The 21,238-nt window shown below is 48.3% G+C and overlaps 1 protein-coding gene across 2 annotated transcripts in view; it reads right to left on the bottom strand.

The window, feature by feature from the left end:
- Positions 1-21,238, bottom strand: part of RAB11FIP4 (RAB11 family interacting protein 4) — a 120,336-nt gene that overhangs the window by 45,371 nt on the left and 53,727 nt on the right. For both annotated transcript variants that reach the window (XM_064522687.1, XM_064522688.1), the window contains exon 3: positions 19,199-19,287. In XM_064522687.1, coding sequence (XP_064378757.1) covers positions 19,199-19,287 — 89 coding nt within the window. The remainder of the gene's footprint in view (positions 1-19,198; positions 19,288-21,238) is intronic.

Raw genomic sequence — 21,238 nt, 5'->3', positions numbered from 1 at the left:
CATTCACGCTCTTCTGCTGGGGCCAGATCCTGCCAAGTCCTTAAGTGCAGATCAACAAAAGCACCCAGGTGCTCAGCCCCTTTGGAAGCAATAGGAATAATGCCCCCGTGAACATGGGTGGCCCAGGGCCGCCCAGCCGCCCCTCTCCCGGAGCAGCCCAAGTGCCGAGCACAGAGTTGAACTTTGCCTCTGTGTTACCCCTTAGCTAGACAGCTCCCAATTTACAACTCCATGTGAGCCCAGCTGACTCTAGACAGTATTTCCAGTGTGACCAGTGTGAAAGAGGGGAAAAAAAATAGGTCAAGAAGATTATGCAGGGTGACTAATGATTGCTGCACGCTGGGCTGAGAAGTGCAGCCTGACTGTGGTTTCAAAGGTGCCTAACAATATGACCTTGTCTGACCCACGGTGCTGTTGACACGGTTTCTGAGCCGATGCCTTCACGCAGACGCCCCACTAGGCAGGAAGCTTGAGCGCCGGCCACGGCCATGAACGATGCCGGCGGAGTGGCAGGGCTATCGAAACTTCACGGAACGCCCGTTTGAGTCTCACTTCATTTCTTAACAGCCAGGCGGCCGGGTCAACTATTTAACTGTCACGCCCGTTCAGAGTTGTTTGCGGAGGGACACGTTCAGAGTTGTTTGCAGAGGGACACGGCTGCAGTTCTCGGCCCGAGGGAGCACAACGTGTTAATACAGCACAGCTCCCCGGAGCCGCTCGACGCAAGGAGAGGAGGGGGCCGTTCTGCCCAGCACAGCCTGCACGCAGCCAGGGGAACGCGCTCTGCGGCCAGCTTGCCGGCCAAACAGCCACAGCAAGTAGCTTTACCCTCATTTTACCGGTCGGGAGGATGATATGGTACGATGGAGGGTATGGCCCAGCTGCCCTGCCCAAAATGAGAGGAGGTTTGTAGCAACATGGGATTCAGTTCAGCTGTCTTCTCTCCTGGTTCTGTGTCCAGAGCTCCTCAAGCACCACGTGATGCAGCAGCAGGCTCAGACAATCACAGAAACCAGCCTTTCATTTCTATTATAATCCCGGGTATAAATATAACTGTAGAGAAACTTCCTCGACAAGTGTAGACCTCCCAGGAAAAACATAACCTCTGGTTCAGCTTAACTGTGAGGAAGACCCGCGAGACACGTCGCCTCACGCAGCAGGGCCCAGCCCGTGCATATGGGCTGTTGGCAGCCTGGCAGAAGCTGGGTGTGATGCCGCCAGCCTGGATGACATGAGGGACCCAAATACAGAGCACCAGACAGCAGGGGCCAATCTGCTCTATGAGGCAAGACACCTTCCTCAATTTGCGTAACATTTTCAGAAGGCTGCTGAGAAAACTCTTAGCTTTAGGAGAAACGTACAACTCTCCAGTAAAGCTCATGAGCGTGAGCAAAATTGTGAGAAGAGCATCATTATCGAGACCTTTCTGAGGTGCCATCACATCGATTTTCTCCTGCCTTTTACATAATGTTCACATTTATACAAGGAATGGATTCTACATTGGCAAAAGAAGAGAAATCCATCGCTATAGCAAGAGTGGTCCTGCGTATTGGAAAAGGTGCAGCGCCGGCAAGGCCTTTCGGTGCTGTCCTGCTGGGGCACTGGGAACGCCAGGCTTCCCCACCTCCTTCCCCAAAGCACTGCTCGGAATTTAAGAGAGGATCAATTTTTTGCCCCATTGTTGGGTCTCTTCAATCAGAGGCAGAGAAGAAAATTTTTGCACAAGAAGCTCCTTGATTTAGGTCAGCCCAAACCTCTCTCCTTTTGAAGAGCAGTCTGCCCGAGCCAGCAGCCTGATTGTTCCAGAAATCAATTTCTTCTCCAAGTGTAAAATCTCTGCTTGCTCATCCCTTGTCTTTCATCCTAATTAAATAGTGATGTGAAGTAATCAGCAGTATTGTCGATGGCCCTGGTGCTGCACATTTCTGAATATACATTATTACAAGGAAATGAAGCCAATGACGATTTCTTCCCAGCAGCTGTGTTAAGAGTAGCTGCAGCAGGCTGGAAACCCCCACGCCAAGGGGCTGGAAGTGCCACAGACCCAGGCAGGACTTCTTCCGTGGGGCACAGTCACGACCCAAGTCCCAGCTGGCTGCAACGTGGAAAGAGGTGGGAGACTTAGAACAGCTGAAGGAACAATGCTGCCTGGAGGTGAGGGCAACACTGTCCCCATGTCCTCCTACGACCAGAGTGACGGGGGAACATTGTCCCCATGTCCTCCTATGACCAGAGGGACACCACGCTGCCACCAATTCCTGCTCTAAGCACCTACAGGGGCACTCTGTAAGCACTGCACACAAAACACAGGAACAAACCCAGACCTTGCAGCACTGGCAGAACAGGCCTGGGCTCTGCCAGTAGCTCTCTGTTGACTTTAGTAAGATATGACCATCATGGATTTCTAACCTCTAAATCCCTGTTTCCACATCTTCACATAGCTTTGGGGAAGGACTCAGGCTCCACTCAACTTTCTGCTTCTTTCACGGTGTCCTGGGGCAGGAAGAAGAGGTTCCCTTGCACGTCTTAAACAGCTACGACGCCTGGGAATTGCTCTGTTTGACAAACCACATCTGCTGCGTGCAGTACCCATGCTCTCCCCAGAGCTTGGGGATCCCTCACAACATGTGAAGGTCACTACTCAAGAGTGCCCTGGACTGAACGTGCTGCCAGTAATGTTTTCCAGTAACATCCTCGATGAATGAGTCTGCCCGGGCTGGCTGCGACAGATGCAGCAAGGGTCGCGCACGGACCCGCGGGGCTCCCAGCGTGGAGGCCCCGGCTCCCACGCTCCTCTCACTCCTCAGCGCAGCGTCTGAATACTGCCGCCAGCCACGGCTCGAGAGCTCAGAGCAGGGCTCAGCACTGCAGCCAACGACCTTCTCCAAACAGAAATGTTTTAATTCGTCTCAGCAAACTGAAACACAGCAACTTGTATAAATGAAATTCTCAGGGCTGGACGAATCTTACCAAGACACCCCGGGACTCGCAGGGGACCCGGCCAGGGGCCTGCAGTGCCCTAGGTGCTGTGAAGAAGAGGTCCTGGAAAGATGCCTCCCAGTGCTAAACGTGACACGGCTTTCTCTACCATTTCAGCAGAGAGGAAACAACCTCCAGTTACCTTTCAAATTCTATTCCTATAATTTGGTAAAATTAAAATAATGAAGAGTTCTTAAACACTGACCCCTGCCCTCACCTCTCCCTTCTCAATAAGCATGTTAATATGGAAGTGCTCAGATGCCATCAGAAAAGAGCTCCTGCGAGGCTGTGGGTTGTCAGGGGGTGAGGAAAGACTCTGGGACCCCACAACATCCGAGAAGCAGCTACAGATGGTGGATTACCTCAGGCAACAGAAGCGTGTGTGGTCCATGTGGTTCTTGTTACCCGCCAGCTCTTGTGGGAGGGGCAGGAGGGCGAAGGCAGCCCCGGCCTACGAAGGGAGCGGGCGCTCGAGAAAGGATGCCGTGCCTCTGAAGCGGACTGGGCAGGCCAGGCGCAGAGACAAGTCGAAGCGCAGTCGGGGAGTCCTAACGTCGCCCCAGCTCCCGGGAGCTGATCCGGGAGAGTCCTTCCTCCCTGCAACTTCATATTCCCTCATGGGAAAGAAGACATTGCACTTGAAGGCAGACTCTAGGCAGAATGCACATAACCACATCAAACTAAACATGAATATTTGCTACAGTAAGTATGGATACACTGCTAAGAGTGCTGGTTTCTTCCCCTTTCCATGTCTTCCCTCTAAGGTGAAGTGGTCCTTTCCCCCAGGGAAGAGGGCGAAGGGAGAGTCTCGCATGACAGGCACTATACAAATACAACCATGAGAGATCATCTCTTTGCATAAAGGCTTTCCATCTAAACAGGCTATGTACTAGCTAGAGGAAAACTATGTCACTCAGCAGCACAGCAAGCGATGCCCTGGCTCGAAGTCAGGAAATATCTGACAATTTTTTTCATGAGAAAAAATACTCAGTTCTAAAAATTATGCGGAACGTGATCCAGGACTTTCCCCAGCCCTAGGGTTTTGTCTGATGAAGCACGTAAGTCAGCGTTATTCGGTACGTTTCACTGCTAAAACTTTTCTTTGCAGAGCAGCAGGGCATCAGTCACTCCTGGCAGCGCGTGCTCTGTCCCCTTTGAGTGCCACGACGTGACACAGGACAGTGCTGTCTCCAGAGAGCAAAGTTTCGTCCCAGCGCAGTAACCTGAGCGGTATTACTCAGGCTCTCTCGACAGGCGATGCAACGTACCAGCCGACAGGTGAAAACCCCTTTGAGTTCACTGCACAAAACTCCCTTTTAGATTTCCCTAGTAATATCTCACAGTTGGTTTTGCAATGAGACAAACAGAAAGTTTTAAACTGAAATTCCAAAATACTGGGGAAATGCAAAGCTAGTGATTTACTTTCACTTGCTGACAGCTTCCCACATGGGAAACCCGTGGCAGCTCCTGAAGCTAGATAAACCCCACAGAGAACGATTCATGAAGGCATGGTTGTTGATCTTCGCGCTCAAGGGTTCAGAGGTAAACAAATATTTTATGAAAGGCAATATTTATCTATTAGCCTCACAAAATACTGTGCAGTACTCATTTCCATAAGGATCAGATCTCAGACACATGATGAAATACTGACTTCATTCATTATTTAGGTCTCCTTCCACACTTTTCTGCAGGGTTTATAGTAGCTTATAAATCTCTCCTTGGAAGCATCTGTGCAAGCTCTTTCAAAAAGCCAAGAATTTAACACAGCAAACACTGTTGGTTTAAGCTCAGATTTTCACAGACTCTTAAAGCCTTAATCCTCTGCTGATGCAGGGGAAGCTGGTTACCCAGTCCTGCAGCCCCAGGTGTGAGGAGCACACAGGCAGGCAGCAAGGGTCCCGCTGCGAGGGTCTCGGTGGCGCTGCCAGAGGAGACGAGCCTGCGGCTCCGGAGACAGGAGACAAGCAGTGAAACGCACGGCCCCGACCCACGGGCAGATTGTACCTGGGCCCAGAGCCTTTAAAACGGGTGTGTGACCGCCCAGATGCACAGCCAGGCTGGCAGCCAGGCAGGAGAGGTCGCTTACCCCAATCCTGAAAAAGCAACGCATGGTTTTATGGGTGGGATTGAAGTCACTTTGCAAACACCGCCTGGAGACTCCAAAACAACAGGGTCAGCATCCTCAGAGGGTCTAACGTTTCTGGGTTGTTGCTGATAAAACTGATCATAAAAAGGAAGCAAATTATCCACCGTCATTTTGGTTTCAATTTTGTTATCATGTATTGGCAAAAAAAAAAGGAAAAAGGAAAATGGAAAATGGAAAAAGGAAAAGAAAATTTACTTTTCACTTTAGCCACTGGCTTTAAATATGTCAGACCAAATTCGGAAATTCCTCTTCCATGGTTACTGATGGCAGTTTCAGCACAGGAGAGCCTTAGAATTCAGCAATGATTTCCAGATTTGGCCTGGAGGTTGTATGGTGCATGGGATCCTTTGGGATTACTGGTGCTAGATAAATATTTCCAGAATACCCGTTCTCCATAAATAGCAGGTGAACAAGGAGAAGCCATCCTAATTCAAGTTCAGACTTCTCCCAGTTGGTTTTCCTTTAATCTCCCCACCTTTAATTTCTCTCTCTTCAGGGACCTTTCCTATCCTCTTCCTTGCAACTTTTGGGAGCCTTAAATTTAATTTCCTCTGACTTATAAGAATTCTCCTCCCCTCACTTCCCAACGCATTCATCACTGCACTCATTCTCTCTCTCTGTTTTAGATAAGCTGCCTTTGCATACCAGTGTCCGCAGTGTGCAGAGCTCAGTTTTGCACGTGCACCCCGCTCAGACACCGTTCTGCACCATGAATGGTGAAGGAAAAGTAGGACACGAGTCCCCAGTTCAGTCTCAGATCACCCTGGATGTGAGCTCTCTTGTACAATGCACCAGGCGGACATTTGGCTGAACCCACTGCAGTAATTTTGCGCCAACAGGCCAAACAGCAGCAGAAATGCCTACAGAAAAAAGCCGATGAAACTGGTCTCTGAGATATTCCGAGGACTGCAGCATGAAGCCTGCGGAGCAAAGAAACAAACTAGTCTAGAATGCAATGAATTACGGCAGAAACCTATTTTTAGAGATCTAAATATTACAGACCATTTTAAGTTCTGAAATCATAGAAAACAAAGATGACCCTGGAGAAGGTGAACCTGTAAGAGTTGAAAGGAGGCACTGTACAGGTTCCTACCATAACAGTTTTCAGAGCTTACAAGGTGGGAAAAGAAAAGCTAGCAGGAACAGAAGCTCATTTCTTTCATGCTCTTGGGTTGATTTTCACCACCTAAGAATCTGACCAACAGTTCTCAACGGTTCCCTAAAAACCCCTGCCCGGACAGCTTCACAGCTCCCATGCACTAGACTTTTCCATCAGCATGCCTTAGGGCATTTCAACCGTATGGTCCCTCTCCTGACGAAAGACACATGCCCCAGTTACCTCAGCAAATCCTCCTCAGTGACATTAGCCTTCAAGGACACAGTAGGGAAAAACTCATTGGAGCAGCAAATAGAAATAACTTTCTGAACATGCGTATGCCAATAATAAATACAAAGCAGTTACTGATACAGGAAACTTCTGGGAGGGGATATATAAAAATACTTGAGGTTCTGTCTGTCCCTCTGTCTGTGACCCAAACAAGACAAACACGTCCTCTCTATTGACGAGGGAAGGTGGCAGCATATTCAGCATATACCAGTGGAAAAAATCCTCCCATTTTAAATGAGGTCAGGTTTCGTATATGGTGTTACGAATAAATTTTTGCCAGGGGCAAGAAAGTTTAGATAAGTATCACACTATTCTGTAAAAATGACTCTACAATACATCTGCATGGTATCATTATTTGGACTACATCTACCAAAGGGCACAGAACTTTCTCCTCTCCCCGCTCCAGCCACTCTCCAGCTTTGGGTTAACTATCCTCTAATGGCCAAGAAGAAATAAAGGTCTTGCAGAGCCAAACTGTTTGCTGTCGCAGCCCTGGGAAAGGCTCCCGGGAATCGCTCTCGTGGGTGTGCCTTTTTCACCTTATTGCATCTGCTTCACGCATTCCCTCCCCAAACACACCCCAGTCACGCTGGTTTGACACTAAGGTGCCAGTTTCACGCTGTCAACACAAAACGCTCATCAGCATCTGCGTCAGCTCCGTATCACCATTGCCATAGCTACGTTATTATTACAACTTAACCTTGCTAGCAGTTTATCACACTGCCAGGTACCCAAACACGCCTGGAAGCCAGTGTACACATCCACCCAAACACGCTACTCTATCTTATGGCCTGTTCCCCAAACGGTACTGCAGTCAACTGGGCGATTACAGCAACAACCGGCGTAAAAAGGTGAGCCAAATAGCAAAACGCCAATTAACCAGGCCTCTTGGGGGGCCACTTACTCCTGTCTGAGTTTCTGTAAAGTCAGAAAACGTAACAGTCGGTGGACAGCTTCCTTCCTTCTTGTCCGCTGTTGAGACTGTACCTCCTGGAGCAGGGCTGACTCACTTCACTTCCGTGTAACGCCTGATGTGGAGGTGGCCCCGTATCTGCCCTGCCACAGCAGCACCCACGGGGCTTGCAGAGGAGTCCAGGGTCTGCCGGGCCACGCCGAACAGACGGACCCGCATCCCTGCTCCACCGCGTCCGGGGCCTCTTCGGCAGCCCCTTCTTGGCGTGCCACGTCTTGACGGGAGCTCCATCCTCTGGCATCTGACTCGGGACAGGGCCTCCGTGTCCCTGATTAAAAGAAGGTCAAATAGCCCATATCTCTTTTTAATTTTTAATCACAATTTCATGCTGTTATTTCAGCTGCTGGAGGCGGTGCAGCACAAATCCCGCAGGAGCGGTTCCTCGATACTCTCTTGTAAGCTGGCCTACTTTTTCTTCCTTTTCCCTTACAAATTGCTTGGCATAGCCTAGATGTGTGGCCATGCTGGAAAAGTCTGCCTCTACCCATCACATAAATGCTCCACTGTAGCATGTAAAAATTGCATTTTGATCCTTCTCCAGCTTCTAAAAATAGACGAGATAATCAAGATCTAATTTTTAGCTCTGTGAGCCCAGCTGAGTACGATGGTCTAATTTTAAACAGCTCCGTTTGCTCTCGTAGTAGCTCCTCTCAGATTTAACTCCAGGGCAGCACTTTGCATTGGTGGTTTCTCACAGCGGGAAGCAGAAAAACCTGGAGGTGGGAGACACCGAAATGGGTAGCCCAAAGTCCGCAGAGTTGGGGGGGGATTTTGGACATTTCAAGGGCTGGGTGTGAAATGTGGTAAGACGGAAGAGGAAAAGGTGTCCTGAAGCTTTCATAACTAGGAAATGCGTTGGGCAATCTGATCAACTGCATGGGTAATTTTGATGGCAACCCTTTAGGCTACTGAATCAAGTATTCGAAAACTAAAATACTGCTGCCTAAAATACTACTGCCAGTGTATCGGCAGCTGTATGACAGAAATGATTCCTGCTGGATTTCACCGATGGAGGAATTTTCTTCGGTAAGTGGGGATATTCCCAGCAGTATATGCAGTTCCTTTGTTCTGAAGAATGAGAGAAACCTCCTCTAATAAAATACACTGCTCGCAGTTTGATCAGAGAGCTAAAAAGCAGACAAGAAGCACTCAAATCCTTTTCTTTTGCTTGTGCAATGAGGGATTTAGCTGGTTTTGTTTAGCTAGAACATCTCTTCGTGGTTGACTTTCTCTCCATGGTTTTATAATAACCTGGAATCTTGCCTTTATCAATCAGCTTTTACAGCTCTACACAGACCTTTTTCCCAATTAAAAAAGAAAAAAAAGAGAAAAGCCTACTTAAAGCAATGCTTTTTACTCCATGAAAAGCTTATCTTTCCATTTCACATCCTTCCCACTGACTATCTTCAAAGAAGAACATTCTATGTCCTGTTACCTTCCACAAACGCAGCACAAATTTCCCTGAGCAGCAACGCGAAAAGATACAAAACAAAACAGAAAATAAAGAGACGTGAGAAAGAATGTGCCAGTTTCCAGTTTATGAGCTGGAGGGCAAAGATAACCACACAAATGTCAAGAAACCCACAGAACCTACATGCATTGCCTCTTGCTTGGCTACCTGCACTGCAGATATGGTGGTACTCCCCAAAGGGCAGAGACCAGCGTCAGGACTCTCTCACCACCCTCCGACCGAGCAGCTGTATTTCTTTGACAAGAATACGGCACAGAGTAGGTGTTGTCATAATATTTCTTCTGCTTACATTGCTAATAATGCTGCATTTAAGACACACCACGTATTTAAGCGGATGGATCTGCAGTACAGCAAACAAAAGGCAAAAAGGACTAAGCCACAAAAACATACCTACCTGAAAGACTAAACCAATACGGCTTCCTCGATGTGGCTTCCTCGATTGAGAGAGACCAACTTTTAGCTTTCAGTCATTTCAGAGCCTCTTCCCAAAGACTGATCCACAGTCTAATTTGGTTCATCCATGGGGACACAAGGACGGGAGGAATATTTTGCCATGGCAACTGACAATTCCAGAAAAACCACCCCCAAAACTGTGCTCAATCAGAAAACCAGCAGATTAAAAGCCTGAAGCTAATGCCTCAGAAAGGAAAAACAGGGATGAGACAGAAAATGTCTATTAAACAAGGTGCTGTCAAAAAGAAAGGTGACAGGCTTCCAAATGCTAAGGATTTTGAATGCTATACAAAACCCTGCCAGGGCTGCAGAATGGAAATAAACCCTCAAAAAAGAGTCAAAAATAAAAACGAATAGATGTGCGAGGTGAGTCTCCTATAGACGCCTGGAAGGATGCCGGGGTTGTACCTTCATCTCAGCTGGTGATTCACAGCAGGAACAGCTGAACCGAGAGGTCACACTTCTGCCTGTTCCCAAGCACGCAGCCCAGCGCAGCCCTAAGCAATGGCAAATTTTGACTCAGACAAGTTCATGGGTGAACTGAATAATTTTTGCTCCCTCTGTTGATTTAAGCTTCCATTACAGGAGGCCATTTACCATAGCAGGTGCTTGCACTTTAAAGAGCTAATGGGCAGGATCTGTGCTCAGTTAACTGATGCAAAATACAGACATACCCAGCCTCAGCCCAGCTTCTCAACTGCCCAAAGACAGTACTCTCTCAATAAACACTGCTACACGTTATGCAGGGCTATGGAAACCAAAGCAATGTATGTATCCAGCCACCCCACCCCAGACAGACTTCTGCTGGCCCCAGAGACAGTGGGATCGTGTTCGGAGAGAGCAGAGCCAAGGTGCTGGGGTGTTGTGGCAAGAACTGGGTGGGAAAACACTTTTTTCAGCCTGGGAGCTCTTAGATTTCAAAATATTTTCTTGTCCCAGCTCAGGATGAGAAGGTCAAAACCTCTGATTTTTTTCAAAAGAAAATCCAAAACACATTTTGGGAGAGGGAAGAAATATTTTTGGATTGGGTCAGTGTTTCATTTCATTTGTATTATTTTGTGTGTATTTTAAACAACAACCAAGCAAAAAAAAAAAGCCAGGAGAAAAGTCATTTCTCCTTTAAAAATGTCGGTGTGTGATGTTCTGCCAAATTACAAAATTCAAACTCATTTTGAAAAAGAAAATCCTCCTCAAACAACCTATTCTATGGCTGCTTTTGGAGGAATCAGCATTTATTTTGCTGGAAGATGTCTACCTTGCCCTGGTGCAAAGCTGCTCATTCTCTTTGCAGCGGATCTTCAGGGAAGCCCTTCGTAATCAGCCGGAGCAGCCAGAGAGGTGGATTATTTTTATGCAGGTGTTTTGTACCAAGGACACTTATTCTTGCATGTATGCACAAACATTAAAAATATAATTCAGAATGTTGCCAGGTGAGAGCAGGCAATTTCCATGTAAATTATTCCCAACTGGGGGCACACTTGCTCTTCACTGCTCTCGGTAATTGTTCACTGGGGGTTTCTTGGCAGTTGTAGTTAATGTTGCTTTCTGACGCTTGGAAAAAAACAGGCAAAATGAATTGCTAAGCATGTTGCCCTTAGAGGTTACGATAAACTTCTAGTCATGGAAGACTGCGCGTTGCCCGTGTATAATCCTGCCTAGGAACGCGGACTCTCTTCTCCCTGTACCTGCATGGCTGTGCTCTGCAGAGCTGTCGGACAGAGCTGAGTATGACTCTCTGGGGGGGGTCCAGGGAACGACCACCCGAGGAACAAACTCTAGGTGCTGGCCTAGTTCCTCTCAGGGTCGGAGAAGTCTTTCTACTGCCTCGAGCAGAGGCTGGATCACTCCCTGCCAGACCCCACCGAAGGCCATGCCTGCAGATGCTGAGCGCAACCCTCTTGCAGGGAGGGCAGCAGAAGCTGCGAGGAAGGAGAATCTGGCAGATTTGGGAGCATCAAACATGAACCAGACTTCCAGATTAGAAACCAGGAAACCTGCTTCCAAGGGAGAGGCCCAAGCCAGATCGTTCCCCGGTGAGGTCCTGGGGACATTCATGCCCCACGTTTTGACTGCTGCAGGAGTGAGACGCAGTCTCTCCCCCAGCCTTGGAGGCGAGAAGTCAGAGCGAGCTTCCCCTAATCAGGCCCAGGTCCCACAGCGACGGGAGAGGCAGAGAGGAGCCTGCTAGCAGGTTGGTAGGGGAAGCAATTTGAAAACATGCACTGTCCCGATTGCTGCGTAGCATAAACACCTCAAGAGTCTCAGGCAAAGGGAGGGAAGTCTTCACACACGAGTCAGACACCGAGCATCTGCAAGGCCAAAAACACAACGGGAGCCAAGAATGACAGAGAGCGTGGGTGGTGGAGAAAACTGGAGGCTGATAAGAAATTGCAAAAATAAAGCTTCAGCCTGCTGTGTTTAATGTTGCTTCTCCCTACCACACAGGCTGTTTTCTTCTCTCCACTATCGGTTGAAAAGATATTTCCACTTAATAACATCTTAGCTGCTTTGCCTCTGCTAAGATGGGAGTATCTTTGCCAATGCTGCCACAAAAGGCAAAAGAAAAGATGTATTTTACATTAACAGTAGGCAACAGCCGGGTTTAATGTTAGGGGAAAAAAAATCAAGAAAACCCTCCTGATAAATGCGATCAAACATTTTGCCCACTGCCCACGCTGTCTGCTCAATGGTCAAGGTGGAGCCACTGCTTCAAAACACAGCAAATAAAAGGTGAAAATACAAAAGAGATTACAGATCCTTCAAAGATGCCCCTCAGATCTCACATCCTTCACTGAACCTTCGCTTCGGCTTTCGGGAGGCAAAGCGGTGATGCAGCAAGGGTGCACGGACCCAAAGCATCCCTTACTGACGGCTACTCCTCCCTCTGGGGGAAGGCACTTTGTTAGGGGCTTGGCCTCACCAAGTCTGCGCCGAAGACAGAAATGCATCAACAGCAAGCTCTGAAGGATGTGTGGTGCTTTCTTTACTAAAGATCTCGATTAACTCATGGTGTCAGGTTAGTACTATTCCTTGACCATCACCGTCTACATGGTGGGCAAACATCACCCAAAACTGGGCAGAACAGACTTATGGGAAACTGGAAGCAGTAGGGCAATTTTTTCCTGGGCTCAGCTAAGACTTGATGTCTCTGCTTGCTCCTCTCTACTGATGCAGCCCGGAGGGGGTTGCTGCAATCACTAGTGAATTAGCATTGCTGCAACCATCGGCATGGCTGGTGAAAGAGATGCCCTCAATGAAAGAAAAGGAGAGCTTTGTTTAAGATGGGAACAGCAGGAAGGAAAGAACTGCAAGTCTGAGTCCAATAAAATATTCAACACTTTCCTGGGCTTTGCTTTTCAATAAATACAAGGAGACAGCACAATCAGAGATAATAACTGCAATCCCATGCTGCTACAGGGAGACCTATGCAAATGGCCCTTCAACCTTTCCTTACTCCAGCAGTGTCTCCAACTGCTGTATTTTTCTACAGCCTAATGAAAAAGCATCTGGACCGCAGTCTCTTTCCCATGCGGAAGGACCCTGTCTTTTCTGACAGAGGTGTTAGCAGATACCACCAAGCAACTAGTGGGAAAAAAAGTTTTCCAAGAGCTAGTGGGGGGGCTCCTAATTGCTGCTGAAAATATTTTCAAAGCAGCAAATCAGCTGGTAGTTACAGCTCCATCCCGGAGGCAAACACAAATTCATTTGTCATGTTTCAACAATTTTTCTACTGTTCGTACAGTGTAATTAATCACTTGGCAGGCAGGCGAGCACACACAGGACTGAAAAGGCGGTTCGTTTGTTGACATGCCCCAATCATCCCGTACCTTGTTACAAGGCAGATCCACTGTCGCATTTACAGATGAGAGCAGCAAAGAAACGGACAGCAGCAACTCAACGCAGCAGCAAGGAGCAGGAAACAGCCAGCCTCGTTTAAAACAGAGACCCTGCTATTATCGTGTCCTACAAGAGGCTCTTCCACAGACAGGGTTTGCACGTACAGCATTTGGGCACTGATTCCAAGCAAAAAGGCAATTACTCATATATAAAAATACACCGTCTGTCTCTTCCGAAGCAGCTGCTCAGGTGGACACCCTGCTTCGTGCTGTCAGTGGTGAGTGGCTCTAAGATCTTTCATCCAACCTCCTCTTCTATCACCTATCCAGGTGATCTAGACTCAGCTCCCTTTAATGCTGACCTACCCAAATATGCTAGGTTAACAGGTGAAAAATCCAGCTCCTGTTGCTGGTTCCCCTCTCCCCAGACTTAGGTCACTGAACGGAGGAGCCCCTGGACCCAGGCCATGGCTTCTCTGGCCTGAATGTGCATCTTGGCCAGGGAGGAGCAGACGCAGCCAGCCTAACTCCCCCTCAGCCGGTGGCTAGTGCTCCCAGCTGGCGAGGTGCCCGGGAGGGCCCGGAGCCAGCCGCTCGGACACGCCAGACCCAGGCACTTCGCTCTGTGCGAGCTGGCTGAATCTGAGCCTGGGTTTTCACACAGACACTTCGGCTGTAGACGTTCCTCTGTTGGAGAGCATCTCCAAGAGGGCATCCGGGGCGCTGAAGTGCTACCAGATGCCTGCCGCAGACCAGACCCCGCACTGGACTGGAGGAGACTTTTGGCTCCCTTCAGACTCGAGTCAAAACGGCAAGAGCTGAAGCCGCAGCAGCAAACACTGGGAAAGGACCCCAAGGTCGATCAGCTGGCTTCCGGCACACTGAGAGCATTTCTATTACCTTTTGAAAGGCCGTAAGAGACAGAAATTATGCTAATAAGTAGCACTTGACTGAAGCAGTGTCTCGTATAGTTAGAGCACAATACCGACCATAACCAGATCAACAGACCTGCTTCACACACAGAGGGTGCACATGTATTTGCAAGTCCTGAAGCTGAGAGGCTCTACAACGGCCGACTTGTCTCCAGAAGAGACTTGTTTCCCTGCACTATTTAAGTCTTTGGCCCAACTTTCTCTGTGCGACATAACATACTCTTTGCAGCCCGATTCAGTGCTGATGGAAGTCAATGAGAGATTTCCCACTGATCTGAGAGTCCTGCAGTAATCAAGTGCTGCTCTCTGCTTAACCGATCTGAGCCCAAAGGATGCGCTTCCCTTTTGCCTGAAATATCACGCTGACACAGCCTCGCATTATAGGCCCATTGGAAACCTCCTATGAAATGGTCTTTGCATTTTGAAATTGCAGAGGCAATTTGATTTTTTTTCTCCTCTTCAGACAGATTTTTTAGACATTAAAAGCTTGTCAGTTTTTGTTCTTGTTTACACTGGAAGGAAAAAAAAAGTAAAAGCAGACCATTTAGAAAATGTCAAATGAAATGCCCCAAGCCCTTGGTATCTGGGGATTTTAAATATCAGTTTAAATTAATTGCATCCAGTTGGTTGTGATTAAAGGCTGAAGGCTTGGCAGTTTCTTCTTCCCCCATCTGACTCAACATACACAAACAGCTGGATCCGTTCAGTGCCTCATTTTGGCTCCTGCCTTTACCTCGTCCCACTTCTTGGCATTGCCTCCACCTCTTCAGGCCCCGGCCTGGGCTTTGGAGAGGCACGCTGCAGGGAGGGGGCACATGGGAGGGGAGCAAAAGCCCCCACCGGAAGGACCAATAACTTGTGACAAGGGTAATTCTCATTTTCCTTTCCTTTTTCTCAAACCACTCTGTGAATACAGACCCAACGTAACAACGAACCACCTCAGTACCTGCCTTTGTGTAAGCGGGTGGAATAAGAGAGAGGCATTCCCTTTTAAAGTCTCTTCTGCGCCATAAAGTTGAAGTATCCTTCTGCTACCTCCTTCCCCTGACCTTGCCTGAGGATTAGGCATGCAGAGGGTACACTGGGATGCAAGTCAAACTGCATGGGAAACGGCCGTCTGTGCCCCTGGGAGCTGCCCCTAGACTTGGCTGCCTCACCAGGCATCTGCGCTCACTGACGCCTGGGAGACGCAACCCAAGGCCACGCGTTTTCCGTACGTGCTCCCCTGGGAACCGGGCACACGACTCCTCAGCGGTGACAACCTCACATCCGTCAGGGCCTCAGAAATTCTCCTTCATTTCATCAAACTGAAAACTCCAACTTCCTCCCCACAGCAGAGGATCTCTGAAGCAAGCGTGGAGCCTGCTCACAACCTTTTCCCAGTCTCTAACTGACATCTAGCGAACAGTCTCTAAACTGCACCTGAAAGACCTGGAAACTGCAGATGAGCTGACCCTCTGTCGGGAAGGCAGAGCTGGGCAGCGGACGAGCACGGCCACAAAACACCAGGCACCATGTCCTTTCCTCTCCCGGTCAGGACAGCTCTTCTGCCCCGTGGGCAGGCGGGGAAGCACCCGCTTCTGCTCAGGGGTTGCACAAACTCGTATCAGCCCAGTTCAAGTGGGCAAACGCAGGACCATACAGGGTGGCTGGGGGAGATCAGGAGTCCTACCCAGGAGAGACCAGCAAGGCTTCCACCCCAGCCCTGCCAGATGAAGCCTTTCCGAACAGGGTCACTCTCTGCCCCTTTCCTCTCCCAGAGGCAAAAATTCAGAGTGCAAACAGAAGAGCTGCTGGTGGCCATCAGGATTAGCAGCAAGTGCAGCTCCCATCCTAGGCCTCTTCTGGCTACTAGGTGGCAGGAGTGGTACAGTCTGCAGCCATCTCACAGGTTCAGTCCTCAAGCACCCTTTTGCAGCATGCCTTTGGGTCGCAGCAGGTCTGAAAACCCAGGGTGAAGAATAAAATCCCTGACGACCATGCTGTCTGCCTTCTAACAGCGTCTGGACCAGCCTGCACTGTCTACATAGCAATGAGGAAGCACGTAGCATTTGCAGAGAGCTTGCTTTCCATTTTATAGCCTCTATCATCTGTTGCAAAACAGGGAGTTTGGTTTATGATACCTATTAACGTTGCCAGGCAACAGCATTGCAGATATCTATGTCATCAGTTACAAAACCATCAGGTTTTAGAAGCCATCAGAGTGATAGCAGTGTCAGCCTGCCAGGTACTAAACCAGCCTGCCATTTTCATCAAGCATATAGAACCAATAAATCCAAACAAATCTTTCCTATTAAAAAAGTTTATAACCAAATTCTGCTCTCCTGTTTGCAGTCACAGAGGGCTCCTTCCATCACACTGCAGACATCCTCCACACTGAGGTGAAGGAAGGGTCTCTACCCTTCCTGCATGAACAGTGGAAACCTTTTTGTGGAGCACCATGAAACGGTGGGGATGGGGTGGACCAGGGACAGGCTCTCTGGCATTCACCTCTCACTACGTGCTACGGCAGCCAAGCCGAAGCACTGGACACAGCTATTCAAGCACAAACGCAAGGAAAATTTGAAACCAGGGTCTTGGTGGAGATGAGTGATTGCTGCTTTCCCTACACATACTGGGGAAAGGCTCCTTGAATGCACCTGCAAAAGCCTCCCCCCAGCTCCAACCCCATCCCCAGACAAAACTCTACCAGTCCTAGCCTCAGCTTGAGGCCACCTTCAACCCCAAATGGGGCCCACTGTTACCAAGAAGCCATAGCTCTACTCTTCAGCCAACTGCAAGCTTCAGCTCTCAAGCAGACCAGGCCTGCTTGTGGGAACTGTGGCCAAAGCCACCCTCAGGCCCCAAACACAAACATACAATTATAGCACTGCCCATAGTCCAACAACCATGATGCCAGCAAGGTACATATGGAGCTTAGGCTCATCACCTGACCACAATCCTAAATCTCTTCCCCACCAAAATCCTCATCATACCAAGACTATCCTTCCCAATCATCCGGCTTCCATAGAAATCCACTCTCTGGCTACTTTGAAACTCGTTTCTGTCATCCAAGGATGAAGCTAAAGTTGTCAGAGCAGCAATGACCCATTGTGCTTTCCCTGCTGAGAGGCTTGGAGCAGCTCAGCGACTGCGCTGTGCTGAACCTACTCTTTTCTGCTGGGAGAGGGACTACCAGAGCACCCTACGCTCACTGCAAACCCCTTGCTCCCTCCTGTTTAGCAGTCTGTGAGGTCTGTTGTAAGGATTTCCATTTTGCAGGAACTCTTTTCTTGCAACAAGACAAGAGTTTTTACACTCAAGTCTATTCTGAATTTATCCTGGTAAATGACCTTTCTAATTCAACGTCCCTGAAGGTACCAACATTGGAACAGAAGCCGTGATTTAGACAGCGCTCTGTCATTTTCCCCTTCTACGTTCTCTAACCATGGTCAGAGCAAGTCTAGCACAGATGATGTTAAACATAGTTTTCTCTTGCCTCACAACACTGTCTTGGCTCCACTTGTAACAAGCTGGGTGGAAAACTTTTCTCCAAAATGCAGATGGACGTAAGACCAGCCTGGTAGGACAGCACACAGATAACAAATGAAAAACACCTGAGCACTAAATAAACCTTCAGCACATAGCTGTTCCTGAAAACAGATCTGCCATGGTGGTGAACTGCAGGTCTCTAAATTTGCTGCAGCATAATAAATAACAGCCCTGTCACTCGAATACAGATTATCAGCTCTTTAACAACCCTTCCCCCAGGCTCAGCTCCTAGCCTTACAGAGCTGCAGCTACTCTCACTGCCCCCTTGTTTGTACCAGCTCATAACATCTAAAGCCACTTTCTGCTATAAATCTCCAGCGCTGAGGCATTAAATTACTGCAAGCAGGTTCCCTGCAGGTTGCCTTTCCCTTGCACTGTCTCAGCCTAGGCTTTTTCCCAGCTAACCACTTCTTCCATTCACACCCCAGTCTTCCTCCCCTAGAAGTGCCTTTAAATGAGCACAGATGGCATTAGCTCCCAGCAGGCTCTCAAACATCTTTCCCCAATACATGACTACTGTTCTTGCACTTTGTCACTTAGGAAGGTAAAATGCTTTACATATTGATTTCAATATCACTCTCAGTCCCCAAACACCATGGCATCTGTACAAATATTGCTTACCAGCATCAGAACAAGAACCGTGGGGGAGCTGCTTTGGGAGACACTGCCTTGCTGCAGAGGTGCGGGCATCCTGTTTGCTCCTTCGGTACTAGCCTCACTGCAGGACAGCTTTTGGCAGAAGAAGCTACAAGACTGTAACTAATATGAATGACGGGGTTGTTTTTTTTTTTTGGTAGAATATGTAACAACTCAGCAGGTACGTTAGTGCATTTGATCTCTATGCAATCCTTACCTGAACGTGCAATACCAACTGTAGCCTTAATTTTAAGAATTTACATGGGTGAAGGTGATTAAAAAGCAAAATGAAGGAAGAACAGATAAATGCTTAAACAAAACCTAACATTGTCCCTCTTGTTGTTCAGACTACACAGTAACTGTCAAACTAAGGATAGAGACTCAGGCCTCTAATGGCTTGAAAAATTGAATACGGATATGCCATACCCACAGCCAAAATACCATCAAGGTTACCAAAGGAGTGTTGTTTCCGCTTCCCAAAAGCTGGTGAGTGCCTGTTTACCATCTGCAGAAGATCTCTGACAGCTTGTTCACCTACAAAGTTTTACTGATGTAATTAGGTGCAAATCATGCCAGTGAGCTTGTACATGATGGCTCCCTTCACAGCCAAGCAAATACTGAAGCTTGCAGGAACAACGTTCACCAAACCCTAAATTCTCTCACTCCAGATGACTTCTACGTTAAACATGACTCAAACCAGAACAAAAGGCTTGCTAACAGTCATGAATCTAGGAATGAAGAGTCAACAGGCCAAGTAAAACAACAGAGTATTTACAAGGACCCAACCCATCTATACACCATTCCCAAGGCTTTCTCAGCCCACTAACATGAGACTGAATCAGTGCATCTCTTACCTGGTAATAGTAATCCACATACTGCGGCTCATAGTGTTGAGGCTCAGAGTTTTCAGCAGACAGGACATCTTTTAGTAACTCTTCACAGCCTGGCAAACAGAAACAAAAGAGTCAGGCTGAGAGTTTGTCTTCCCATAGATTACGTGGACAATGGCAGGAGAAACACAGGTTTGTAGTTAATCTGTGCACATGCAGCTTTGAAAGCTAACTCTGGAAGAAGTGGAAATTACCATAACAAAGCTCTGCTTGTGGCACTTACATAGGTGCCTTTACAGTAGTGCTGACCCTCAGCACGGATACACTGAGCTGCTAAGAAACCGAAAGCAAAATATTGCTTGGCTTGGTCAACCGTCCGGCAGGACAGAAACCTACCCCTAACCAACCCAAACTCTGAAGTCAAACACAGGATTTGCAGGCCTTGTCTGAGCCTATTTCTACTTTACATGAGCACAAGCACTAAAGCCAGCAGAGTTGTTTCCGATTCTCTCTGGTATAAGCGACAGAAGGGGCAATACCTAAATGTCCTAATTCACCCAGCTCCCAAGAAAATATGATGGAAGGTTTTCCTGGCCCAACATCATTGAGAAATGGTTCCTTGCTGCTGGTGGGGTGCTCAATGTGACACACAAACTTCAGGACAAATTCCTCTTCAGAAAGAGCTATGCCACAGAGCACATGGCATTTGGCAAGCAAATGTTGGTGCACTGCACTTGGAGATTTTCAGCTTCTGCATTTGCTTATTTGTTAACAAGCACAGCTGGAAAACTCAGTGTCTGTGTTTGCCTCAGTGCTTCCCTCATCTGAAAACCTGAGATAAATATAGAAACACTGAAATTGCCAAATGCCTCATTCCCCATTAACTACCAGTGATCGCATTTGTCACGCTGGGCTGCAGAAGGAAGCAATATCAGGCCAGGTTATCTTATAATAACCAGCTTACAGCCTTGGGCCTAAGCCGCGTGAAACCTTCTCAACACACGTTGTACACTATTCGTCTTGGAAGCTGCAATTACCCAGTGTATTTCTCTCTCCAGCCCCATCGCTAAGGCAGTAACGCAACACATTTGGCTGGGACATAGCAGGCTGCTGCTCAGCCACGGCAAGGCAGTGAGCCAGGGCAAGCAGAGCAACGGGAGGAAGCGTGAGCCGCGCAGATTTATACTGCTAGCTCATCTCCTCTCTTGTTTTCAAAATAAAGGAGTAACATCTCTAGGGTGAAGATAGCCTGCGCTCAGGGAGGGGGAGTCCCTCACAAAGGAAATGAGTACTCACCAAGAACAGAAAAGGCAACCAGATGGAGGAAGCCTACTATGGGGGATCAGTATGCTGTCCCTGTCTCCCACACACACAGGCATATGACAGAGGCATCATATGGTGGATGAAGCAACTGTTAAGATCTCAGGAGCGTCACATGGAAAACAGGCAGCAAGACTTTTTTCCCCTTCTCACTTTTTGCAGCAAAATGAGTCTCTCAACTGCCACAGAAGGGAAGAATTAATTAAGCTGAAGCAGGAAGCACAGCTCAAGCATGCAGGCATGGGGGGTCTTGGTTGCGTCCAAAGACTTTCGGAGGTCACAGCTAGTGAGCCTTGCTCCCTGGGCAGGACTGAGGTCCCGGATCCTCAGCGTCTCAAAGCTACACTTTAGCTGCAATGTCTTCTGTCCCCTCTTTGCTCCTCAGTTCTCATCTGAGACTATTCCTGATCACATTCGTTCACCTCCCTTGTCCCTCAAGGCTGGCCCCTTCACGATAGCCCACAGCCATTCACATTCGGGCCTATGATTTGTTCAGTAAAAACACTGGGGAGAAAAGTGGTGTCCGCTCAGTTTTACCCCCCCTGCTCGGGGGCAGTGCTGACCACTTCAGTGCGAGAGTGCCGCTTGACGGGGGCTTCTGTGTCCCAGCAGTAGCTCAGTAGCTCCACAACCACAGTAGTTGATCGAGCATTTGATCCATCTCCAGAACATCACCGGGGACTTAATCCAATTTGTTTACCTAGCTGCATAGCTTAGAACAGCAAACAGAGCCAAATCTTGCTT

This window comes from Dromaius novaehollandiae, chromosome 18 (assembly GCF_036370855.1).
Source record: "Dromaius novaehollandiae isolate bDroNov1 chromosome 18, bDroNov1.hap1, whole genome shotgun sequence".
Lineage (NCBI taxonomy): Eukaryota > Metazoa > Chordata > Aves > Casuariiformes > Dromaiidae > Dromaius > Dromaius novaehollandiae.
Note: the sequence above shows the minus strand (reverse complement) of the source record. Positions and strands in the feature narration are given on the sequence as shown.